Source organism: Dermacentor silvarum, chromosome 5, assembly GCF_013339745.2.
Source record: "Dermacentor silvarum isolate Dsil-2018 chromosome 5, BIME_Dsil_1.4, whole genome shotgun sequence".
Lineage (NCBI taxonomy): Eukaryota > Metazoa > Arthropoda > Arachnida > Ixodida > Ixodidae > Dermacentor > Dermacentor silvarum.
Genome location: NC_051158.1, coordinates 122,361,199 through 122,387,194, shown reverse-complemented (window position 1 = coordinate 122,387,194; position 25,996 = coordinate 122,361,199). Strand labels below are relative to the sequence as shown.

The window sequence follows — 25,996 nt, the reverse complement described above, 5'->3', positions numbered from 1 at the left end:
CACGGAGCTTTCTTACTGCTGGCCGACCGAAAACTTGGGTAAAGCTGGTATTAAAGACTAACCACGTAGTTAGGTCACCTTCATGGTTTAGAAACCATAGTTTGCAACGGCCGAGAGACAGAACGCTGCGTTTCTCAACGTGGTAGCATCGTCCCATTGGTTATGGGCACTCACCTGCTTGTATGAGGAGATCCGATCTTCAACATCTTTGTTATCTGTGCCGGAGAAGATAGGAGGATCTCGCAGACGCAAGGCGCCGGCACAAACCAGGGTGAGCGGCGCTGTTGGAGGAGTTGGAGGAGTGCCGCTTGCGTCGTAGGGCATGATGGGGGTAGAGTGTGACTCCGAAGTTCTAGGGTAGTGGAAACCCAGCAGCCAACACCACTTACTAAGAAATATATTAGCAACGGACGCATGCGAACGGGCAGCAGTCACAAGCGTTCGGCCAAGGACAGCAACCACGAGCTCATGCCGGTGGCGATGCTGCTGAGGCGCAGGCTGCTCTGCTTCATTACAACAGAAGTACTTTCTTCTGGACTACTTGGTTTATTACATGGTTCACATAATTAAATGGGGTGAAAATCAGAAAGTGTTTGCTACGATATCTACCAGAAAGTGTAAAATTGTTATAGCCAATTGAATGGCTTCCAATATCTAGGCCACTGGACTGTAGGTTCCGTCGATCATCATCTCGATGATCTTGCGCACCTAAAGTGCAGACAGACCAGTGCTTCTGTTACACCTTATTGCCGGAATTGTAACCAACCATAGTTACAATCTGGCTTCATATGTCGCTCTTGAGGTATGCATCTATGAAAGGGCTGTTCCCGGCTGCTCACTCTGTTGGCCGGAGAAATGTAAATGTCAATGTGTCACCAATAAACCAATAACCCGAATTTCTGTATAACTTAAATTTGCCACTTTCAGAAACATAATGCGACAAAAGATAATCAGCAGTGCACAGTGGTCTTAATATGAAGAGTAACATTGATCATTCCTGATGTAATCACCAAGTTGGTAAGCAATATGAAATGGTATTGTTCGGTGTAGCTCCTTCGTACAGTAATTGAGTCAGACCTACTTTTTCTCTGTCTTTTATTGCGTAGTTATTTATTTATTAGATGAGTAATTGCATCACTTGCGTCGCTACAATCATTCAAACACATTTAAAGACAAATATTATAGAAAACGAGCGCGTTTTCAATCAGCCAAATTTATATGGACTAGTAGTGTTTCTGGAGAGTCTTTGAGGACTTACCTTCTTATCGACTGTATAGTAGGTTATATTATGGTGAAAGCCAGGTTGAATGTTGCTGGCCTTTGCAGAAGACCAGCAAATGTGACTATTTCCCTTTATTACCCCATTTACGGCTTCGACGAGGAATAATGGTGTGCTCCCGTTCAGCAGCTGTTAAAATAAATTGGGATCCTCAAAATTAACGTGAGAAATCAGCTCTGTACGGCTTAAGATGAAGGAACATGATACAACTCATTTCGATACTGCATACTGTATAGCTCTTTGGCGTACTGATTGATCTGGCGAAAATGGCTTGTTACCTTTGATAGAGAAGAAGTGGAATTATTTACAGCTTTTTGCTAATACCCCTGTGTTTAATGTAATACCCCTATGTTCTAATGCGAAAAACATTTGGAGGACGCTTAAGCTTCGCCTTCAAGAGTGGAACGCGATAGCATTCAAAGATCCTTGACCGTTTCTCACACTTCCCAACAACTGCAGCTTATGTAGCCGTAATGTTTACCGGGAAATGCTGGCGGTGAACGCTATGCACGAAGGCGCGGTTTCTGGTAGAAACGCGGCCACTTTCGTGGGCCGGCCCTGCTTTTATTGTGTGCACCGTTAATATTTCAGACTGAGACCATTTAGCATAAAAGGCATGCGCTGTCGGTGATTTGTTGCATGGCAATTCTTTGTGGGCTGTCACTCTCAAAAGTCCAAGGAATACTTTCGTAAAGAATGCAAGACAAAGTGTCAGCAACTGTAGCGGTCAAATATATTTGGAGGGCCTGCGTGGTTGGGGATGATTTTTTCGGCCGCGGGTAGCAATACCGACGCCGACGCCGGATTTTCTGCGACACGGGGCCCTAAATGCTATCGCACTAAAACATTATATAGCGCATGAGGCGGAAAATCCGCCATTGGCGTAACCACGATGGCCCGAAAAATCCAAAAGGTCAAAGTTAGCCAGAGGAGGAAGAAGAAGCCGACCAGTGCGGACGTGGAAATTTCGGCTCCCGCTTCTGCACACGTTTCCGTACTGATTTTTGCGATCCCTAGCAGCGAAATGTGCACTATTAGACGCAGTTTCTTCTAAGGAGCACGCCGATGTCTGATTTCTGCCGGTCAGTGTACTCTTTTTCAATTTTCGAGACTTGTTAGTTCCAAGGAGGTTTAAAAAAATGCTGGAGTGGAGCTGCCGTCTCAAAAGTGTAGCCGGACCGCCGCCATCTTACCACAGGCAAGCAATAACGTTAGGAAATCGCGGGAAATATACGAAGCACTTTCTTCCCACTCCGTGCTGTATTTAGCTGGATAACTTAGCCGTGCAGATATCGTTGGACGTCTTCCTTTCTGTCACGGGTTTCAGACGAAAGCCTTAATTTATTTTCAAATATTATGGCACATCATGATAATAATACACTGCCAAAGGTTATATTTTAAGCGAAAGGTTCAAGCTTTTAATTTCAAATTAGCCTAGCATTTGCAATAACTGACCAAAAGGACGTGAGCTGCTAGCAGATTTCAGTTGTCACAGCCCTCGTTCAGTGCAGAGGTATAGACAAACTGTGGCTTCACCTGTGCTGGTAAAAAACAGCGGGGGCTGCCACTCCAGATATCTTTTTAGACCTCCTTGGTTAGTTCGGACTACGCCGCGGCTCGGCTAGCCCTACCCGACTAGGCCTATCGTCGGCGGTGAGGAGCGAGCAGGCCCAGGCCTCGGTCGTACGTGTGCGTGGCAGCATGCCCGCTATGGAGACAGTCATGGAGGGAGAGGAAATCTCTCGAGAAGAAGCGAATCGCCCGGGCTGGACGACGGCCATGGGCAGAAACAAGAAGGCCAAACCGGGACTGACCGTTCCGGACCGAGGCAACGAGGGACGAGCAGAGACGAAGGCGGCCGCCGTACGGCCGGCCGGCAGAGCGTGGTCAAGCGCCTCGTCGCCGCATCGAGGCTCCCCCAGCTACCGAGGGACCACATTCGCATCATAGTGAGGCTGAGAGACGGCCTCCGCGAGAAAAAAGTCAGTCAAATTCGCCTAGCGCAAGCGCTAGCAATGGCGGCTGAACGAGACCGAGGAAGGCATCGTTTACCCGAACGCAACCCAGCAAATTCTCGTCGTGTCCACGCCGACCGAGAAGAATGCGAACGCATACGCCGGAGTTGACAAGCTTCACCTAAGAGGAGGCACATTCAAAGTGGCCGCATACATTGCGGCGCCGGACAACACGTGCAAGGGGAGTGGACCCCGAAATCAATGAGCCCCAGCTTCGGGCCATGATCATGAACCAAAGGAATCCCAAGGTCTTGGAAACCAAGCGGATCAAAAACACCCCGACAGTGGTAGTGCTCTTCGACGGCATGAAAGTGCCGAACTATGTAATGTGCAGCGTAAGCCTAACACGCTGCACGCTATACAGGCGGCAGAACGACGTGTGCTACGGGTGCGGTGACTTGGGCCACAGAGTCGACGTCGGCCCAAATCCCGACAAGAAGTGACGTGGCTGCGGACGCAAGGACCCGGCCGAAGACCATCAGTGCTAGCCCAAGTGCACCCTCTGCGGGGGCCCTCACCCGACGGCGGACAAGTGCAAGCAACGATACCAAGTCTCTTACGTCGTGTGGCGCAGGAGGCGCCGGCGCAGAAACGCTAAGAAATCGCAGCTGCAAAGTCAGCCACAACAGCTGGAGAGCAGATCACGCGATTCCAGCGTGGCAAGCGCCCCCAGACGGGGACGTTCGACAACGCCGCCACGACGACAGCGCAGCCCATCGAGAGGCCGCTCCCGCTCCAGGGGGCACTCGCGATCTCAAGTGCGCATTGAAGAGGGGCCGACCTGGGCTGACCGGGTCAAGCCAAAGCCGCAGACGAAACCACAACCAAAGGTAACGCAGGCAGCATTGCCAAAGCATAACAAAGAAGACGCTAGAATAGCTCAACTAGCGGAAGAAAACGCGCGCCTCAGGGCGGAGATTAAGAAAATGAGGGCAGATTTCGAATCGTTTCGGAAACAAGGTTCCACTCCCCAGCTAGTCGAATAGCAACAGCAGCAGCAGGTGCGGCGAAATACACCGACCCCGCAAGGGGAGCATCGGTTCGCTCGGTCAAACGTAGGGCTCCCCCCTGACGCAGGAGGGAAACCTGGCGGAACCCGAGTCCAGTAGCATCCTATGGCTAATTCAGCAGTCGATTAGCTCTTTACAGCTAATGGTCCAGCAACTAGCGGAAAGCATGGTAGCGTTCGCGGCAAGAGTGACACGTATCGAACCACACATGGCCCCTGCAGGTGCTAAACAAATCCAAGGTGGCAATCATGGCGAACAACTCAACTAGAGAGCTGGTCGTGTGGCAGTGGAATAGCGCTAGCTTCAAAAAGCGCAAGGCTCCGCTGTTGCAGTTCCTTGCCTCACAGGCGGACAAACCGCACGTCAGAATATTAGAAGAAACTTTGGGTAGCGAGGCGACCCTGCTCGGCTACCGGGTCGCCTCGTCGAAATTCGAACAGGGTAAGCGCGGAGTGGCAAACCTCGTCGCGAAGGAATGCTCTTTCCAGGAACGACATTTGGAATTAGGCAACGCGAAAGCGGAGGCAACCGCGATCGAAATCATACCGAACGGTTGGCTGAAAAACAGCGTATTCATAGTGAACGTCTACAGCTCGCCCTCTGATCACAGACAGTCGTTCGCATCGATAACAACGAAGGCGACCTCAATGGCCAGGGGGCGGGGGGGGGCACTAATAGTGGCGGGAGATTTTAACGCGCCCCACGAAGCCTGGGGTTACACAAGGTCAATGCCCAAGGGAGAGCGGCTATTGGAGGCAGTTACTAAGTGCTCGCTAGAGCTGGTGACGGATCCCCGCTATCCGACTCGACTAGACACGTCGGTGGCGCGGGACACGACGCCCGACCTGACCTTCGTCAAAAACGTGCGAGGGGCCGAGTGGCGCCACCTGCACGATAACCTCGGCAGCGACCACTACATACTGGCGGTGACGATCCCCATCAGGGTGGCACCACCGAGAGAATTTAAGGTCACCGACTGAGACGCCTTCCGCAAAATATGAAAGGAAGACACAAGCGAATACGCGGACCTAGACAACCTGTTTAGAAGGCTCAAAGAGGACGTTAGCACCGTGACGAGGGTCGTCAAAACCAAACTAAACGTGGAAAGGATGGACGCGAGATTGGCACTCCTATTAGAGGCAAAGAAATCGATCACGGCCAGGTGGAAAACGCAGACTTAATCGCAGGATGCGAAAGAGAGTAGCTGCACTAAACAGGAAAATCGAAGCGCACTCGATCTTGCTTTCCAAGCAACAGTGGAACGAGGTGTGCGCGTCGGCAGACGGACAAATGAGAGCCGGAGGCAAATGTAACCTCCTAAAGAAACAGTTAGACGACAGGCAATCCAAAGACAATCAGAGATTGGCAATCGATAGGATTTTGCCTGCAATTGAATTGAATTGAATTGAATTTTACACAAGCAAAAGGAGCAGGACAAAACGGAGAGCGAGCTCCTAAAGGAGCTGGCGGAGACGTATCTGCCACTGGGCCCGTCGGGCGACGGCGACTATCCACAATACGCCGGCGAAGAGGTCGATGAACTCGACGCTCCCTTCACGGAATCGGAAATTTCGGATGCCTTACAGGGCCTCAGCGGACGCTCGGCGACGGGCCCGGATAGGGTCTCGAACAAACTGTTGAGAAACCTCACTGGTGAGAAACCTCACCTCTCAACAAACTGTGAGAAGCTCACCGAAGAAATCAACAGAGTGTGGGAAACGGGACGAGTACCCGAGGTCTGGAAAGAGGCCTCGGTCAAAACTAATACCGCAACCCGGTAAACCACTTGTGCCGGAGAACATGCGGCTGATATCACTATCCTCGTACGTGGGCAAGACAGCGGAACATGCCAGACATAACCGAATATCGCGGTACATAGAGAGAGAGGGCCTGTTCCCACAAAACATGGTGGGCTTCAGACCGGGCCTCTCTACACAGGACGTAATGCTACTAATCAAGAAGCATATAATCGACGGCATGACCAGAGACACCAGGGGAATAATTTCCCTGGACCTAACGAAAGCGTTCGACACAGTCAAGCACAGATTTCTACTGGAAACGATCTCGGTGATGGGGCTCGGCCGGAAATTCCACTCTTACATAGGCTCCTTCCTCAGAGACAGGAAGGCCACAATCAAAATAGGACAGGCCACGTCCGATTGGTACACGCTGGGCGCGACGGGCGCCCCACAAGGGGCGGTGCTCTCCCCACTATTATTCAATCTAGCAATGAAAGGGCTCTCGGACCGGCTGACGAGAGTGACCAACGTCAATCGCGCCCGGTACGCAGACGACATTACGGTGTGGTGCACGGGAGGGTCAGACGCAGAAGTCGAGCGGGCTCTCCAAGAGGCGCTGGACACAACGGAAGAGTACCTGATGAAAACGGGACTCCGCCTGTCACCCAGAAAATCGGAACTGTTACAGTACAGGCCCTCGAAACAGGGCATGAGGAATTGGACGCCGATAGAATAAATCCCAATTGAATAACACACAAGCGACGGCCAGCCGATCCCCTGAGTGGACACTATAAGAATCCTGGGGCTGCTAATTGAGGCTAAAGGCGGTAACACGCAAGTGGTCATGAAACTCGCGTCCAAAACAGAGAACATGCTCCGGCTGATCCTCAGGGTGACCAACCGCAGGGGAGGGCTCAGCGATCTCAATCTCATCAGAATTTACCACAGCGTCCTCACGAGTCGCGAAAATTACGTAGCCTCGGCGCTAAAATGGACCAAGAGAGCGCGGCCAAGATAGAGACACTGATGCACAAGAGCATCAAAATGGTGCTAGGTCTTCCGATCACTACAAGCACAGAGCGGCTCTATCGGCTAGGGGTCCACAACTCGCTAGCAGAAATCATCGAAGCACAGACCAAGGCACAGATCGTGCGGCTGTCCACCACAAGGGCCGGCAGACGCATCCTAGAAGCAGGCATAAATGCAGAGGCAGAGTGCAACGCACGCAAGGTCGCGCTCAGCGCGGCGGTCAGGAGCACTTTCAAGGTGGAACCGCTTCCGAGACACGTCCACCCGCAATTCAACGAGGGGCGCCGAAAGGCGAGGGCCCGAGCTTATACACCATGCTTATACAGAATTAACAATTATATTGGTAGAACAGTTAGCGTAGCACATGCGAACACCTTTGTGAACAATGGAGCCAACATTGACGTGTTCTAAAAGTTTGAAAAGGAACGCATGGTTCACTCGGATTTAGCAAATGCTTTTGCTAAATCGATCTGAAGCTATGCAAGGTGATCACTGTGGGACGAGCAGTACTGAAGAACTGTTCGGACTAGATATAAGTTTGCTTGTATGGAACGGCCTTTTAACCGGCAAGTCTGGCGAGGTCCAATAACTAATGCCATTGCGTACTGGAGTCGATTAGACAAGACTTTTGCATAAATTTTGTAGTCTACATTCGTCGGTGTAATGGGTCTATAGCATTCTACAGATCGAAATTTCTCTTTGTCACTACTTTTAGGGATTAAGGTAATATGACTTTTGGTAAATGATTGTGGTAGGCAATCTTCATCAAAAGCAGCAGTAAATATATTAAGTGAAGGAGGGTTTAATATAAATTTACAGGCTTTATAAAATTCTCCGGAGATTCAACCAGGACCTGGTGTTTTGGGAAGTGGTAACTGATCAATAGGCAAGTTCTATTTCTTGCTGGGTATATGGTTCACTAATAACAGAACCATCGTCCTCTGAGAGGGTGAACTAGGGAGACGAAATGTGTCAGAACATCAGGATTTGGCGTGTGAGTTGAGCTGAACAGTGTTGTATAGTATCTTTGAGATTACTTGATAATCTCTTCTGTTTTAGTGACAAGCACGCTATTAGAATATATATCTTAGATATGCTTTGAATTTGCATGCCGACGCGCATCAAGTAGCGCCTGGCGCGTTGGTTCTTCTGAGTGCAAGGCACAGGTTGTACGAGTGAATGCGAGCACTTCTATAGAGTTCAGCATCGTAGTTTTGAAGATGGCTTTTAACAAGGTTGATTTCATTTATATATGTCCCAGGCGTTTCTGATTCGAGCTCATGAATGTTATAAAGGCTTTTCCGCAACATTTTTTCTTCGCAATTTTACACACGACCTCATCCAGCTAATTTCGATTGCTATGTCTCAAATTTCCAGTTTAAAAATCGCCCAGGCTGCAAATGGCTGTACATTCTTAGAAAAGCAGGATGCTAGCAATGAATGTACACGAGATATGAAGTCTTTATCGCTAATTAGGCTTACATTAGGCTTACATATTTACCACTTCAGTTTGAAATTAGTGCGACCATTATCACATAACCGGGCAATCACTATGCAGTGATTCGAGAATGAAATAGGCTGCCCGTGGTGCGAGCACGAACAGGCTGATATCCCATTTGTGAATGCCAACGCCATGAGGAAGAAGGACCAAGAGGAAGGCGGGAGACACCAGCAGGACCCTCTGAAGCGGGGCGCCTCGTTGTGAGATGGCAAGCTAGACGCCCTCCTCAGCGAGGCAACCCGAGGACAAGGAGTGGGCCGTCCAGCAGGCCAGGGCCATTGCCAAGGATCTCGGAAGATTTTTCGCAGGTGATGGACCCCTGGCAGCCTTGCCCCGGGAACCAACAGCCATAACCGGTGGACAAATAAAGTTTATTCCTATCCCATCCTCACATGAAATGCTTCACATGAAGTGCTGAAGAATCATATATGGGATCCAGACCAGCATGGGAATGGCCTTGGAATTGTGTGTAGGAGAAGGAACTCAGGATCTTCACGAGCTCTGGCGACGCCCAAAAATGAACGAACTAATGGTCATAATACAAAGCTTGTCCATCGGCACGCCTTAAGTTTCATTGGTTAATCTAGATTTACTCTGGGTGGCTATCATCCCTCGGGCGTTGCCATATGGGCGGTCAACCAACTTGGGCTCACGTGATCATACCGCCGCTGCATGATCGTGCCTTCTTTCACTTGTTTGCCGTTCCACCGAGTGCATTATAGGCACTAGCAAGTTACAATATAAAAGCACTTAGTCCAATTTTATTAGTCACCCTAACGTGCTTTATAAGCATTTTAAGGTTTATAAGATGTACATTGAATGTGTATTAGACTAATTTTAGTTTAATACGTTTCACGTTATGCCACGTGGGCACGCTCCCTCTCCTCATTGTTCCTCTGGATTAGAACTCGGTTTGCTACGTGCTTGAGCTCGCATTTCCGAGTACAGATTGGTGTGCGCTTGGTTGTCGCACTGGGCTTTCAACAGATCACTCAATGATCATTCTCGTTCCTCTGGGTTGAATTGGTGCGGCTCGCTACGTGCTTGCGCTCCGATTTCAGAGCAAAGATTTGCGTGCGCTTGGTTTTTACACTGGGCTTTCAACAGGTTGCTCGTTGCTCGCGCTAAAGGAAGGCTGCGAGAGGAAGTGAGCGTCCGCTAGCGCAGAAGTGGTTTTCCGCGCGCTTATCGTTTAAGCGCTCAGGACTGTCGGAAAGCACTCATGCAAGTAAAGGGTCAGAAAATTACGCTTGATTTGCTTTTTTGTGATGCGCCTCCATACTGGCTAGTGCCGAGCGATGTCTTCTAACAACCGCAAGAAAGAGTCTTCATACTGGGTAGCCCCGAGTGATCCGTGGCTTCTAACAATCGCATGAAAGGGTTTTTGCAGTGCACGTGGCCTTTAATTGACAGCCACCACAGCCATCCCAAGTGGTATTCCAGCAGCGGTGCAGTTACCCTGTACCCACTGCTGACGAGGTGGCGCTTCACTTTTTAACAATAACTTTATATTTTTTGCACGTGAATGCCAGTGATGGTGTCCACAAAGTTCGTGCTATGGTTGATGTCGCCCAATGCAAAGTGAGGCTCGCCCATTAGCAGCCACTAAATTTGAGATACAGTTGTATGCGGCCCATTCGTTAATGTGAATAATGGTCCCCGGTTGAACATTGCAACAATGGGGTGTAGTGTCGCCGCGTCTCGTCGGTCAACCTTGAAAAATGGCAGCACCCCTGTGGTCGCGTAGACCATGCCGAAGACCCATGGTCCATGATCCTTTAACAGCGCCGTAATTTTGGCGGTTCGGCGAAACGTTGTCGCCCGTCATCAAGCGGCCTCGATTGTACTTTTGCTTGCCGCGAAGAAGGCACTCGTCAATTTGCACTATATTCGCGTGGCCACCGAGTAGATGTCACGCCAGCAGCTCGTCCCTCACGACCTCACGGGCGTAGTTCCTCCAGTCGGCGTGGCGTTCTCCGACAGAGGAAACAAGTCGCCTGTCATCTCTTTGAACGGTACCTACTACATCCAGTGGCACCGTGTAATTGCGAGAACTGCTTTCGGCACACGTTGCGCCGGAAGGCAGCCCGACGTCCATTCTGAGTATTCCTGTACAATGGGGCCACTTCGCCTTCTCTAGTTGGCTGGTCCGGCTTGAACCCCAGGTGCTTGCAGGTGTCCCCGTACTCCGATGATGCCGCCGGACCTGGCCTGGCGCTGGGGCGCAGTGGACGCACAGCGCTTAAAGCCACAGAAAGCCGAAGCGATAGCACGAACTCTTCCTCCGCCGCCAAGTCACACGATTCTGCGCGCGGAAAGCATACTTTGCCCGCAACGCTGTCTCCGCAGACGAGAGCCTTCGCCCATAACTCGTCACACAGCCAGCAGACTGAGGTTTTGGAACGGCAAAATGACTCTGAACTTCTACGTCCGTCATGTAAGTGAACGGGTCCAGATGGTCATATTGACGCTTGCTGCCGCTGGAGACGATTCCACAGAGGCTGCTGCTGCCGCTGCCATGTTCCCAAGCTCAACTCGAGGGGGGTTTCGCGATGTATGAGTTTGGCACGAGTTCGCCTGACAGTCAAAACCATAGGTCACGCCTGGCGCGAGGCATATAACTCTCGTGCGCGTACCCACCACGGTTGGGCCACGCCCAACTTACTTTTCGGCAACAGCGACGCAGTGCTGAGCTGAAAGCCATCAACAATCTTTAACTCCGAGATAAAACACGCACAACGCGCTGTCATCGGTGTTGTACTGAACACCACTATCAAAAACAAAGCGTCTACTTTCGCTGACTTATGCATATATCTTCTTGGGCTGTGATGGCCCCACAACACGGTTCATTGCCTGCATTGTGGTGACGTAGCGCACGGCAAATCATTATCGGCACGTCACTATAGCTGCTTGCAAGGCGTCGATGTGTATTGGTGGACGACGATGCTGCGGAGTGCGTAGTGTTTTCCAACGACAACGTATCGCAGTGGTGATTAGAGATGGCTGTTCTGTCATCGGTGATGTAACGAAGCCACACTGTCGCAAACATTGTCAGCATCGAGAATCACTTGCCTTTCTATAGCCCAGTGTGATGACATTTCTTCATCACAAGCACTGCACACTTAACAGTTGCAACAGTTTCCTTGTTTCGAAGTCTAATTTCATAACTGCACAAAAGATCCCACACCGGCCAAAATGCAATGGCTGCAGTGTTGTTACAATATCCATCTGCGATCGTTGTTAGCTCAGCAGCCCCTTGAAGTTCACCACACGCTCAAATACTGCTTACATGCGCACGGAGGTACCATCACTGGGAAAGCAATGACAAGCGATGAACTGTGTCGCTGGGCAGCACGCTCTTCACAACGCCTAGCGGAGGCTTCATGCACGCAGATAAAATGATACATTTTCACTGTGCTACGTCACAACGACCATTTTGGATAGCCATTTTGCAGCGTCAGCCGTTGCTCCCGTCTCTATGGCTAGAGTGTCGTTATTAGTAAAGTAGACTGTCACTGAGGCCGCATTAATAGCCTCAGTGAAGTGCCTGCGGTGAACAGCGATGCCGCAGCACTACGTTGCCATTCCCCTAATAGACAGGAAATGGCCATACCATTTTCATCACTGACTTTATCTAACACCACGGTAGCGCCAATGGCGACTGCTCACCGTATGAACTCCCTCATGCGTGCGACCCTCTAAAATGTATCCGCGTGTAAGCTTTCGAGTTACTGTCGCCACTCGCGGCAAAAAAGTGCAAAATTGAATAATTCGCTCGATCTCCATTGTTCATCCCAAATTTATAGCATTAAAAACAAAAACCCATACTTTAAGAAATGAAATGATCGTTATTTTATTTGTTGTATCTTAATGTATTCGATTGAGGGAAAGTGTAAGTGCAAGAATGCACCGCTTGTGCCCTGTTCGCATTCAACGGAGGATAGAAAGATAATGCCCGAAAGAGGAGGCACGCCCTCGACGCGCCCGAGAAAGGCGTGGCAAGCGACTCACGGCAAGTGTGCAGATAGACAGCGGGACAGTGACGGCATTGCTAAATTGCGATAATGCGTTGATAACAATACGCGGCGTTCGCGCTTTTTGTTGCGCAGTCTTTTGTGCTTGAGGCGCGGAAGCACTGTGCCGCGCAGGCTGCGCTCATGCTGCCCCCCCATACGCGGCTTTATACCAACATTTTCTTTTGCCTGCTGTTTTTGCACGTTCCTTGCTATCGCCGTTCACTGACTGCCATCGAGCAAACTCGGGAAAAACTCGTGCGAACGAGAAACTCGGCGCATCCTGCATAGCACTCCAGGTATCAATAAAGCCAGCGTTATCAGTAATGCATGTTAGTACTTCAGCAATCCTATCCCCCCTAATACCTGACAGAGCATGGTCAGATGGATTGCACGCACAATTGAAGACTGCCATGAAAGCGACAGAGCGATCGCAATCTAGCAAGTTAACCATATCTTCAAAAAACTTTACTCGATTAGCTTCATCACTGAAAGCATAAACATTAGGTACATGCCACAGTACACCATGCAACTGAAAATTGCAACTTATGAAGTGGCCTTGGCTGTCGACGTTATAAATGAGATCATAAAACGGAAGATTTCTCTTTAGAAACAAAAAAAAACAGCCGCGGAAAGGCGAACAGAGTGTGAAACGCAAAGTAATTTGTGAGGGAAGGCTGCGGGGCATTGCCGGTCATTTCATCGCTCTCCAACTTTGTCTCCTGAATGCTGACAAAGTCAAAGCGGCCATGAGATAGTAATCGGCGCAGCTGTGCCTGTTTCTGTCGAGATCTCAGCCCTCGTACATTCAAAGATGCAAAGCTCAGTTGCTGTGACAGCGCGATGGTTACTGACAATTGTTTTTGGTATGTTGCATCGAGTTTGGTGACGCCTCTCAAGAAGTGACACCTGGGCTTCTGGATCTTGATTGTCGAGATCCTCCCATCTTCTTAGATGCTTTACGACGAAGTCCTTTCAAGGAAGAATCGCTGCTTTCCGTCGTCTCCCCTGACCTTGCCTCGTACAACGCACGACGCTTCGCCACTGCACCAGCACCAGGCACACCTGCAGTAGGATGCTCACTAGGATGTGGCCCAGTGCTCTGCAGATCAAGCGCAGGCACGGCAGAGGCACTGACATCAACACTTTTTTGTGGAGCAAATGATGACACGGTAGAGCAAGGCACATCACAACTTTATTGTGGTGCAAGCGACGACACGATCAACAAGAGGCATCCACTACATCTTGAGAAGATGGTGGGAGGACACTGTCTGCACAGCTTCAGACAGTTCCTGTTGCGGTGGTGCATGATCTTGAAGCGCGGTTGATCTAACTCCGCTTACTTCCAGTTTAGGCAACGCTGATGTGCTGTGAAGCACATATGATGTCGTTGTTCCGATTTCTCACTTTGTTGACAAACCTCCTGTTGCATGGAGGACTTCTGTCGCGTCCATGAGGTGTTCTTGGGCCACCTCATCAGGGGGACGCGTGCCATGCAGGAGCTTATAAGCATACGTCAAAGCGCATTCATCAGCTGAGTGCCCAAATCGGCGACAACTATCACAACGAGGCGTATGACATTGACGGGCTTATGTGCCCCACTTTATTACAGCGAAGACACAGTGGTGGCCTTCCGGGGACTAAAACAAGACATTGTATGCCACATACGGTCAAAAGATGTGGCACTTCGCTGACAGAGACACCATTATTCAATGACAGCACGACATCCCAGTTCAAAGTCCGCAAGCCTTCAATGTCTGGGACTCTCCAATTTTCAAGATTGGTTGACGTACCTTGTCTATAGAACTGAAGTGCTTCCCTTATATAGCCATCTTCTAAATGCTCAGGAGGCCCCAGGAGCTTCATTTCCACGGCTTTTGGCTCGGGGTCTATCACCATGCAGCGCCGGTTCTTAACTAGGACCTCCCCATAGTTCACAAGTGGTGTTTTTGCCACACTGGTTTTGCAGGTCACAATCCAAACATGCGACATCTGAAACTGTCCGACAGAGCTGATCTCTTTAAGGTGACTAGCGTTACGTAGAGTATCTCTGAAATCTTGGACACGGTATGAACGCCTAGCAAGGCCGACATGAAGAAAGATGGAATTGGCAACAAGCTTACCCGTTGTAGACGGGAAAGAACGGTCCGGTAACTATTACAACTGGCCGACGCCTGAGTAGTACCATGGCCCAAGGCCGATTGATCCTTTTTGGTGGAGAGCGTCAGAAAACACAGCTGTCTGAAACGGCGTGTTCTTCTTCCTCCAGGCTATGCAACCTCTATCTCTCTCTCTCTCTCCTTTCTCTTTTTCACGCCCATAGCAAGTTGTGTTACAATCGTCGGTACGACGCAATCATGACGTTCCCATAAATGCATGATCTTCAAGCGTGGGTAGGCTATACAACCACGCTTGCAGATCATGCATTTATGGGAATGACATGAGTGCGTCGTACTGACGATTGTAACACAACTTGCTATGGGCGAGAGAAAATGAGATCGCTAGAGAGACACAGAAAGAGAAAGATGGAGAGACAAAGAAAGAGAGAAAGAAAGAGAGAGAGACAGGCGCGATTTGAACACAGGCACTCACGGTCCAAAGGCGAGTGTCATACCTACTACGCTGTACACCCACGCTTGAAAAGCTCCGCTGTTTCATCAGATTTCACAAGCGTGGAAATGGCTTAATTTTTTTAAAAATCAAGAATAACAAAGCAAATGCCACAGTGCTTCCCACGAACTTCTGGAAGCAGAATGCAAGTCACGGGCGAAGGGCATGTTCAGCAACACATTTAAATACCCGCCAGTGCACGTGACCATGCCACTTCTCAAATAAAATCAAGCTTTCTTTCCTTTTTAGCGAGAAGGAGGCGGGATTGAAAGCCGTACGGCTTGACAGAGGTCCCTGCCCCCTTATTTCAAACTTTTCCCATGAATGCGGGCTTACTTGGTGCTGAAATATAAATTGCATTTGTAGGCATTTTTGCTATCCATGCCCCTAGAGCTGTGACATGTTCTTGCACTTCATCCCACTCATCTTAACATGTTCTTAATAACCGGATGATGTTGTCTTTGTCGGCCAATAACTCAACTGCAACCAAACCTGCGGTGTAACCATTGTCTTGCAATATCTTGGTGGCGATTGTGTTGCCGGAAGCGGAGTTAGCCTGCTCTGTTTGGCCTAAACTTTTCTACCATGGTATCTACTACGCTGTTTCAATAAACGTTGCTAAGCATGATGATCCTAAGCCAATGTGGTGTCTCGAAGGACGGCGCTCGAAAGATGTGAAATTGTTTATCTGATTATTCCTCGTACATCAGAGAACCTGACTCCTTCAAACCGGACGTCTGGAAGAGGCCGATTTAAATTCCGGGAATAAACGGCTTTCATTCCATGTCGAACGGTGAGCACTAATAGACTATGTAAATGGTTGGCTTGGCCGTTTACATTCTATTAGACGGAATGATTCTTGGGGCATTCTCTACAATTATAAAGCAGTTGTAATCGTCACCTGTCACGTTTCTCATGCAGCCATAGGGCCATTTCTATTACTATTTTACCAACACAGGGGTAAATAGTCTCACCATAGTAACGCCTACATTTATTTATGATCTTTCGCCCTTATTAACGTGCCTTTATTTATTCCACTTGGTAGCCTAATCCACCCTCCTATGATTTCGTTCCATGCAGTGATCATTTAAATATTAGGCATTTTTCATGTCAACTATGCCAACAGAGAACCACGCTGCTAGACAGTCGCAAACGGCAATGCTAAGTAATGGTTGCCGTTTGCGACTGTCTTAATCCCTGCACCATTACAAGGGCTAACCGGCTTTCAATAGAAGCCGTATATTTCGCTATTAGCTATTCTTATAGCAATCTGGTGGAGATTTGAATTATGTTTACCTGTTTTTAAATAGCCTTTAACTTTTCGAGCAGCACATACCGGGTTCTGAGAGAACAATTTCAAAAAGTTTAAAGGTTGCCTGTGGCAGATATCACAATGCTAGTTCATGATCTGGTCTACTCGAAGAGGCGGAACTTACTTGCACAAGAAATTGAAATGCATAATCGACTAATTACCAAAAATTCATCGACCATTCTACTCCGTGAAGATGGTTAACCAGCGAAGCTAAAACGTGCGGCCCAGGTGTTTATCACGGGGTAAATGCCGAGGGTTCATTAAAGTATTCCTCAATCATGAGGACACACACATTCAGCTGCGATGGAGAGAACGACGTCACTGATGGCGTGCCCGCCATCCGCTGTTGTCGCATGCGTTCGATGTCTCGAGTTTGGTCAGCGGGTGGGGGTTAGCAGCATTCGCCTGCCATTGCCGCTTGCTAGTCTTCGAAATTAACTTGCTTCAAAATTAAATATGTCCGCTACGTGGGACAATGAATGGCTCATACCACCGTAAACGCGGCTTTCCCATTACGCCGACAGAAGAAAAGTGAAATTCTACACTCTAATAATTAACGGCAACACAGCCAGCTGTGGAAGAAAACGATGACGACGAAAGCTTGCGCAGTAGAGTGAGCGCGTGCCGAGCACGAGCACGAGCGCAACCCGAGGGGCGCCAACGAGTCAGCTGCGGTAGAAGACAACGCTCGAGCCATCACTGATTATGATAGTTTTCTGTACACAGGCGATTTCACCTAGACCGAAACGATCTCGCCTACACAGATAAAGCTTCGCTTTAAGAATTCATCAATTAAGTTTTTCACTAATTACCTTATGGCCCATATTGAAATATACAAATTACAGCCGTGTAATTCGCAAGACGGATCCACTGAGAAGTAATTCTCACCACGGCGGCCGCATTTCGATGGAGGCGAAAGTCGAAAACACCTGTGTACTTAGATTTAGGTGCACGTTAAAGAACCCCAGGTGGTCCAAATTTCCGGAGTCCCCCACTACGGCGTGCCTCATAATCAGACCGTGTACCTGCATAATCATAACACAAAATACTGAAACGCGAAATGCAAACACAAATAGTGCACTCAAATTTGATGTTAGTGATTATCGTAATCGTCGGTGAATATTTCTTTTTGCATTATGAACGATGGTTTGTTCTATTTTACTAAAGAATGTATATATTCTAAGGCAGCAGCACAGGTGTTCTGATCGACGTCGTTCTGAGGAACCCGAAGGGCACGCTGAGCGATGAAAGGTGGCATGGCAGCAACTTATTTGAGCGTACGTGGCTGGCGAATTTCGCATTGCCGGAGGGTCAGGGCGCCCAGCGTAAACCAAGGAAGACAGCTCGTCTTTGATGATGTCTCGTAGCCCAGAGTTTGTACCCACTCACTCGGTCATAGTTCTCTAGCCAGTGCTCGAGGTCGTCGCGTGGGAGACCAAAGAATACAGTGGGGTCACAATGCTAGGCGGGAACAGTCTATGCGGAGGCGGCTAGTTTGGGGACAGAGGGGGTGATGCCGGAGGCTCTGGGTTGTGGTACTTGGGTCATGGCAGTGTTAAAGCGGAGCAAACGGCGACGCGAACAAACCTACAGTGGAACTCGACGTCGTAGAGGTCTAGGGGATCGAAAGCAGTGCCACCACTTTGTAAGGCAGCAGCACAGCTGTGGTCTCGACGCCTCTATTCGGCTGAGACGCGCGCTGAACGAAGATGATGCGCACAGTGATGACGATTATGTACAGGTGAAGAAGATGAAGGATGAATATTGTGCTCGCAATATTGTAATGAAGAGAAAGACACATTGAGGCTCACGCGCTCGGACGGCGGGCGCGGGAAGGGAGAGAAGACGACGAGGCAGAGTAAAACAGGCGTTCTTGCGGACTGTCTGCTTCTCTCATTCATTACAATAACGCCGTTGACGAAAGCCCAGTCTTAAGGCGCTCCAGCCTTAAGCACCGTACTGCGGGGGCCTTCCGTCCTTTTGCATCTCGCCATCTTGGGTCCTTCCGGCGAAGGAGCGCCGTCTAAGCTTCCCTTTTCGTGGATGCTGCACATGCTAACATTTTGATGTGTAATGAACTAGGAATATTGCTAACAATGAATAACCTTTGATGTTATAGGATTTCAAGTGAAATGCGAGCACCTGAAACTATGCAATTTTTTGTTTTTCGGCGCAATTCTTAATCCTGATGACAGCGCACAGATCCTAGTTCATTGCACAGCCTACATATCCACCTACATGACTGCCAAGCCATTTTCTTTTCGTGGGGTAGGATCGGTTGTTATGTCTGCTGGCGTGATGCGCATATCTTGGGAATTTTCTTGAATTAGTTGTCATTAGTTTTTTTACGAAACACACTTCAAGAGTCGTTTTAGACAGCCCTTCTGAAGGCAGACACAAAGGATTCACTTTAGGGTAAAAGTATAGAAAGATTTCCAAAAAGTTGGCGACATACCTTAAGCCTACTAGTTTATTGGCCAATTTGTCGTATTAGTACGAGATGCTTGTACTTTTTCAGTAATTCTCAACTGTACTTTGTGAATAGTAGTATAAACAAGGAGGGAAGTTTGCCGTAGCAAACAGTTACAAAGTTCATACTATTGCCAAACGTTGTGGGTTTTGCACACAAAAGAAGTGCCAATTTTTGGAGTTATTACACGTCTTAACCCTTTAACGTACACTCTATGACGGAGCAAAGATCGACGTTCACGGGCAGACTTGTTGTAGGCCTGTGGATCTTCTGGCGCAGGCGACCCTGGAACACTTTCTTGTGTCGCTGGAAGTTTGGAGAAGGGGCTGGTTTCACTGGCTCGACGTAGTGTCCGCACTCTCTGCACGTGCTTGCAAAGAAATCGTGGCTCGCACTTATCCAGGATCGGCACTTCGTACTACGGGTGTCAAATGAAAAGCGAACAGCGGAGCGCGTAGCCGAAACATAAGCGCTGGGTGAAAGTCCTGTCTAGTCTTCCTTTCTTGTGTCCTCGTTATGTTTTTTTTTGCGTTTTAAGTCAAGTACGAACAGCTGGGCTAGTTTTGGTATCTCGTAAACAGCGTCGCCGTGTTTCTGGTAGCCAACGGAAAATGAAATACATTTTGCACATTTGCCTTTATCTTTGAAACTTACAAATAAGCCAAAATTCGAAGGTCGCCACGCTGGTGAGCAAGTCGATAAACGCAAAATATTAACATTTCCACAAATTGAGGGAGGTACACCTTGCATAGTTGTCAGTGTGAAGCTAGAGAAACGAAGTGAGGCATACGCAATAAACACAAACTTGTACAGTCCCCTCAAATGCAAAGGGGGACGATCTACCCCAATTGCTCTCAGCAACAAAATATTTAACGGGCACCAGGGATGAGGCGGTGATGGGAGGGGGGGGGGGAGCTTTAATACATCCCACATATTATGAGGATACGCGAAAACATCGCCCACAAGCTTCCAACTGGAGTGCACCGCCGTGGCCTTGTATTTACGGGCAATCAATCAACTTGGCAAAGCGACGCGCACGCCTAACAGCGTCAGCAGATAAACGGCGTCCGACCACGCATTTACAATTAAAGTCAGAGACGTCAGAGGTTTGCCTCGACGAAAACCTGGGAAGCGATCACGACATAATAATAATGGTGCTCTACATCCAACGTACGAGGAACAATAGGAACCACTAAGTTAACCGATTGGCCTCGTTATAGGGAACTCCAGAGGGCGCTGGAGGAGTCGGATACGGCCCCGACCAACACTCAGGAATGTCCTCAATTCCTCCAGCAAGTGCACTGGGACGCCACCAAAGCCATTGAGCGCACACCGGAGGCGCAGGTCTTACCTAGTCAGCCTATGGGAAGAGAGGCGCAAACACGTCAACATGTGGAAAAGACAGCGCCTAAACAAACACCTGAGACAAAGCGTCACTCTCTTGGCATACCAAGCCCAAGTTCACGCCAACGAATAGCCAAAAACAAGTGGGCGACGTTCTGCAGAACCCTATTAGGGAGGGACTCTGGGATGACCAGTACGCGTCTAATTGTCCGGAGCATGCTAGACCCAATGAGCACACGTACTGAGAATAAGAAGTAGCTCCCAATTATAGCAGATAACTTCGAGGGTACAGGCCAAGAACTAGTCGACGTCCTTCAGAACAAATACATAGAACCCTCACCCGCGGTGGGATCGCCCTACACCACAAGACAAATACGCGGAAGAGGCCAACCCTAAATTAGACGAAAAAATAACGTACGCTGAAGTGTACGAAGCGGCACAAGCCGCACTTAAAAACTCGGCACCGGGCCCAGACATAACGGCAAATTCGATGATTCGAAACACGGATTCGATGGCCCTAGCGAAAATGACAAATATTTTCAATAACGAGTACTGGGCTTAAGGAAACTTGCATCAAAAATGAAAATTGCCTAAAATAATAATGTCCCCCCCCCCCCCCCGCCAAAACAAAAAAGAGATCAGGCAAGTTTGCATGCGGTCGCGCAAAGCTTAGGCACAGCGAAGCTTACTGGGCTACTGCTAGGTTTGAACTTGGTTGCTGCTAGGCCTTAACTTGGTTTACCTTAACTACGCATGTGGGTAGGTATTCTCGAGCGATAATTTTCGGACGTGCCTTCCCTTTCGCGACATTTCGCGTGACTAGCGCTGGACCCGTGGGCGCCTACGAGCGACAGCGCTCCTGCATGCCACAAACGCAGGCAGGCTAACCAAGATTGGTGCAGTGCCAAGAACGCTCTCGCTTGCCGACGCCGAACGCGTTGGTGACATTTGGCGTGACTAGAGCTGGACGCTTCGGCACCTACGAGCGACAGCGTTCCTGACATGCCACAAACGCAGGCAGGCTAACCATGGTTGACACAGTGCCAAGAACGCTGCTGCTTGCCGACGCCCAACGCGTTGGAGGCTAGCCGCTCGATATCAATCGGCCAGCTTCGCTGTGTCTTGAACTTTGCGGGGCCTAGTGCAAGCTTTCGCTTTTTTTTGTCCTGGCTCAGCGCGCCCCAGAGAGAAGAAAAATCACAGCATATCCACGAAGTGAATGATGATGAGTGGGCGAAGCACCGGGGGATCATTCGGGTAAACCACAGCTACGGACGAGAGATAAAGAGAGCGCGCGTCGGAAACGAGAGACTCAAGGTAGTTCAGCTGTATAAACTTGGACATGCAGCAGCACCAGCAACGCGCAGAACTGTCGTCGACGCCGTCGGCGTTTTGCCCGCGTTCGCACCGAACGCGCGCAAAGTAGAACCGGAACCGGAAGTGGAAGCGGAACCGGAACACCATCTAGTGAACACTTCATAAAACTACAGGTGGCTACATACTACTACTACTACTGCTACTACAGAGGAGGGAACGACCCACACCCTAAGGAGCTTTGCCCCTAAAAAGCTGGCAGATCCCACGCCCTGTGGGAATCGATGGTATGTGAAGCAGAGGGCGGATAGCCTACCAGGTTAACGAAACGACCATGAGAGCACGAAGACGTAGGCGGCTCTTTCATGACCTACATGACACACATGTCATGACATTCATGTCATGAGTCCTAAGGAGTCCCTTTAGCTACACCTAAGAGACCTTCAGGTGAAAGCCTTAGTCATGCTCCTGACTATGACTTCGACCATCAACCTTTAGTGTTTCCTTCACTTAGTACCCACGTCCGAACATATTTCAGTGGTTTTTGAGTGTTAATCTTTTTTCGCTGAGTCATTGTCATTTATGCCGAGTCATGCTTATGACTATGATTTCTTGCAGCATCCTTGTGTGTTTTCTTCACTCAGTGCCTGCGTCTGAACCGATTCCAGTGGTTTGTGAATGTTAATCTTTTTTCGCTTAGTCATTGTCATTTTTGGTGAGTCATGCTCATGGCTATGATTTCTAGCAGCATCCTTGTGTGTTTTGTTCACTTAGTGCCCACGTCCGAACAGATTCCAGTGGTTTTTGAGTGTTAATCTTTTTTCGCTGATTGATTGTCATTTTGCTGAGTCATGCTCATGACTATTACTTCTACCAGTATCCTTAAGTGTTTGCTTCGCTTCAGTACCCACGTCCGAACCCACTTCAGTTTTTTTAGTGCTATACTTTTTTTCTCTGAGTCATTGTCATTTTTGCTGAGTCATGCTCACCACTTTGATTTCTACCCTCGTCCTTTAGTTTTCCCTTCACTTAGCCCACGTCCGAACCCAATCCAGCGGATTTTGAGTGTTAATATTTTTTCGTTGAATCATTTTCATTTTGCTGGGTCATGCTCATGACTATTACTTCTACCAGCATCCTGTACTGTTTCCTTCACTTAGTACCCACGTCCGAACCCATTTCAGTGGTTTTTGAGTGCTGTACTTTTTTCGCTGAGTCATTGTCATTTTGCTGAGTCATGGTCATTACTACGACTTCTACCAGCCTCCTGGAGTGTTTCCTTTACTTAATACACACGTCCGAACCCATTTCATTGCCTTTTGAGTGTTAAACATGTAGTTTGCTTTAGTGTTTGCTTCCCTTAGTACCCACGTCCGAACCCATGTGCGTGTTTTTTTAGTGCTATACTTTTTTCGCTGAGTCATTGTCATTTTTGCTGAATCATGCTGATGACTATGATTTCTACCATCATCCTTTAGTGTTCCCTTCACTTAGTGCCCACGTCCGAACCCATTTCATTGGGTTTTGAGTGTTAACCAGCCGACGTCGGAACGAACTGCTTTAAAAGCGCTAGTACGCTTTTTAAAAGAATCAGGACTTCGTGAAAAACCATAGAATTGTGCGGACTGATGTGTTGTTTTTGTTTTTTTTACAAATGAACTTACAAATGAGCGCAGAGGCAACTGCGTCGGCTGCTGCTTCTTTGAATGTTTTCGAACATCTTTTTGGTGTCCACTGATATTTAGTTTTTTTTTTTCTAAACCAGTTTTGTGCGAGCTTTCCGACGATACCGTTTTCGTTGGGGTGAGTGAACTTTTCGGTGAGTTATTGAACATTGAGTGCGCGAAACGGTGCCTAGGCTTAATTACAAGTACAGCGCAAGGGTTAGCTTCGAGTACAGCACTCTCGCAGCGGCGCCGGGCCTCTTAAGGCCGCTGTCGCCTTTGAAAAGACGGCGAAGATGCCCGAAATGGTGACGGTTGAAGGCATGGACATCAATCCGGAAGACTTCGACGGAGCTGGGTGGACCACCGCCCAGGCGCCAGACGACGACGGGATCCGGCAAAGAGCGCGGCGGCAGCGGCCGCCGCGCTCTTTGCCAAGCTCTTTGCTCTTTGGCAAGCACGGCGACGGAGAACGGTTTCAACGCCCGCTCCTGCTTGACAGTTCAGAGGGTCGTAGCCGCTTCGCGGCTACCCCGGCTGCCGAGAGACGAGATTAAGGGCATTGTGCGGCCCCGAGGAGGGCTCGACGTTTCCAAGGCGGCGCTAACCGACCAACAAGCATCGGAGGACACGATCTGCCCTAACAAGGTACAGAATATTATGGTGATTTCGACTCCAGTCACATCCATCGCTGCCGCTTATGCCAGCATCCAGAAAATTCACACAAAAGTCGGCGCTTTCGAGGTCTCTGCATACGTGATCGCACCGGAAAACACTTGCAAAGGCGTCATCAGGAACGTTGACCCCTCGATAGAAGAGCGTGCCCTCAGAAGCATGATTGTAAATCAAAAGAACCCGACCGCCATTGAAGTTAAAAGAATCAAAAACACGCATGTCGTTGTGATCCTCTTCGACGGGCTTCGTGTTCCAAACAATGTCATGTGCGGAACGGCCCTATTGCCATGTTCGCTTTACAAACGACAAGTCGACGTTTGTCACGCCTGCGGCCGGGTCGGGCACAGGGCCGACGTATGCCACGGCAGCAAAGAAGAGAGAAGTAAATGCCACAATTGTGGAGAAGCGTTCCCAAACGGCGCTGCAGAAGAACACAACTGCTCCCCAAAATGCAAGCTCTCCGAGGGCAATCACCCCACGGGCGACCGTTCATGCAGACAAAGATTTCACATTCCATACGTCGTGCGAAGACCCAGGAGAAGAAGACGAAACCGCTCCGGCAGAGAAGCCAACCCTGACGAGGTCAACGACCTAGTGGCCATATGGTGCCTCGATGCCAGCGCCGCCGTTCAGGGTGGTGCCATCCTTTGACCGCACCCGCGCCGCCGCTTTCTCGCTGCGACGCCATCTTGAGTCACAGCGAGCGGTTGCGAGTGCTTGGTGCCGGTGCTTAGTTCGAGACACAGTGCGCGCGGATGCTTCGCTGACGCTTCTACTTGCTGGACAGTGTTCAGCCGCATGAATGATAAGCTTGTCAAGTGCATCGAGTCGACATGACGGGTTGTTGTGTTCCCAAGTGCACCGGATCGACGCGTAAAGGACTTCGTTGTTTACGCTTCCCCCGGGGCACAGAGCGAAGGAAGAGATGGGAAGCCCAAGTAAAGCGGTATCACTGGAAGGCAACGGATAGCTCCTACATTTGCGAGCTAAGTGTAAAGAAAGTTTAGACTATCGCATCGTGTTTTCCATAAATAAGAAAGTATTCTCTGATCCTCGCTCATGTACCTACGTTCGCTCACGAACTAAGCACTGCACCGATGCTGAGTAGCCTATGGTTCGCGAGCGCGCGTCGCATAGGCTTTTGCCGTTTTGATCAGCGCAGTCTATGCGAGTAGTACCCTTATTTTAAGAACTGACGAAAATGCTTCGCCGCGAAATAGCCTTACATTAGCTACAAATCGTCATGTAAACCACCTATTTTACTTTTTCACGGGAAGCACACAATCGTGTGTCTCTTGTTTCTTTTTTCCCCTCAGTTTCTTTTTTCGCTACTGGTTATTTGGGACTAAAGAACGCAGTGCTTCTTTTGGGGAGAGCGGCTGTTGTGTACGTGGCAAGCGAAGCATTGTGATTTTCTCTATTCTCAGCAGATATCTTGCGGATCTCAGGTTGTTACGATATATAGCTGATTTTTGAGACGAATATATTTGTAGCGTGGTGCTCGTAAGCCGATGGTAATTCGTGCTCATTCCCGATCGTAGTGGGTACTGTGACGGTCTTTAAATGCCTGTGCACGGTATGCCCAGGTGTAGTAGAGTTAAGGGGCATCATGGGACCAAAATGTTTCGGCGCTTTCTGGCATGCTGTCTGTTGTAGGCTGTGCATTTCTTCGAAACGTGTGAAGCGAGGTAATACAGCATTACTTCTGCGAAAATTTATTTTTAAGCACTGTAATGGGTTATCTGTATTTACAAGGCAACTTTTCATATCAATAATCACTTTTGTTGTTTTACTTGTACTTAGAAACACTTTGAAGAGGACCAGTACGAGGGAAATCGACAGGATGGGCATCTGTCAAAGTCAACAGTCCTACATCATCATGGACTATATTTTCGAAGTGAAAAACATTGCTAATCTGTATTTGACTGTCTTAGTTTCATTTATGGTTTCTGTACGCGATATGTATGTAGTGTTGTTTATTTTTTTAATGTAGTTATCAGTGTTCTAATGGTTATTTATAA

The 25,996-nt window shown here is 49.0% G+C and overlaps 1 protein-coding gene across 3 annotated transcripts in view; it reads right to left on the bottom strand.

The window, feature by feature from the left end:
- The window catches only part of LOC125945981 (uncharacterized), a 526,632-nt gene that overhangs the window by 58,738 nt on the left and 441,898 nt on the right, over window positions 1-25,996 (bottom strand). For 2 of the 3 annotated variants that reach the window (XM_049668439.1, XM_049668438.1), the window contains exon 4: window positions 1,259-1,408. The exons of the other annotated variant lie outside the window; for it this stretch is intronic. In XM_049668439.1, the coding sequence (XP_049524396.1) occupies window positions 1,259-1,408 (150 nt within the window). The remainder of the gene's footprint in view (window positions 1-1,258; window positions 1,409-25,996) is intronic. 3 annotated transcript variants of the gene reach the window in all.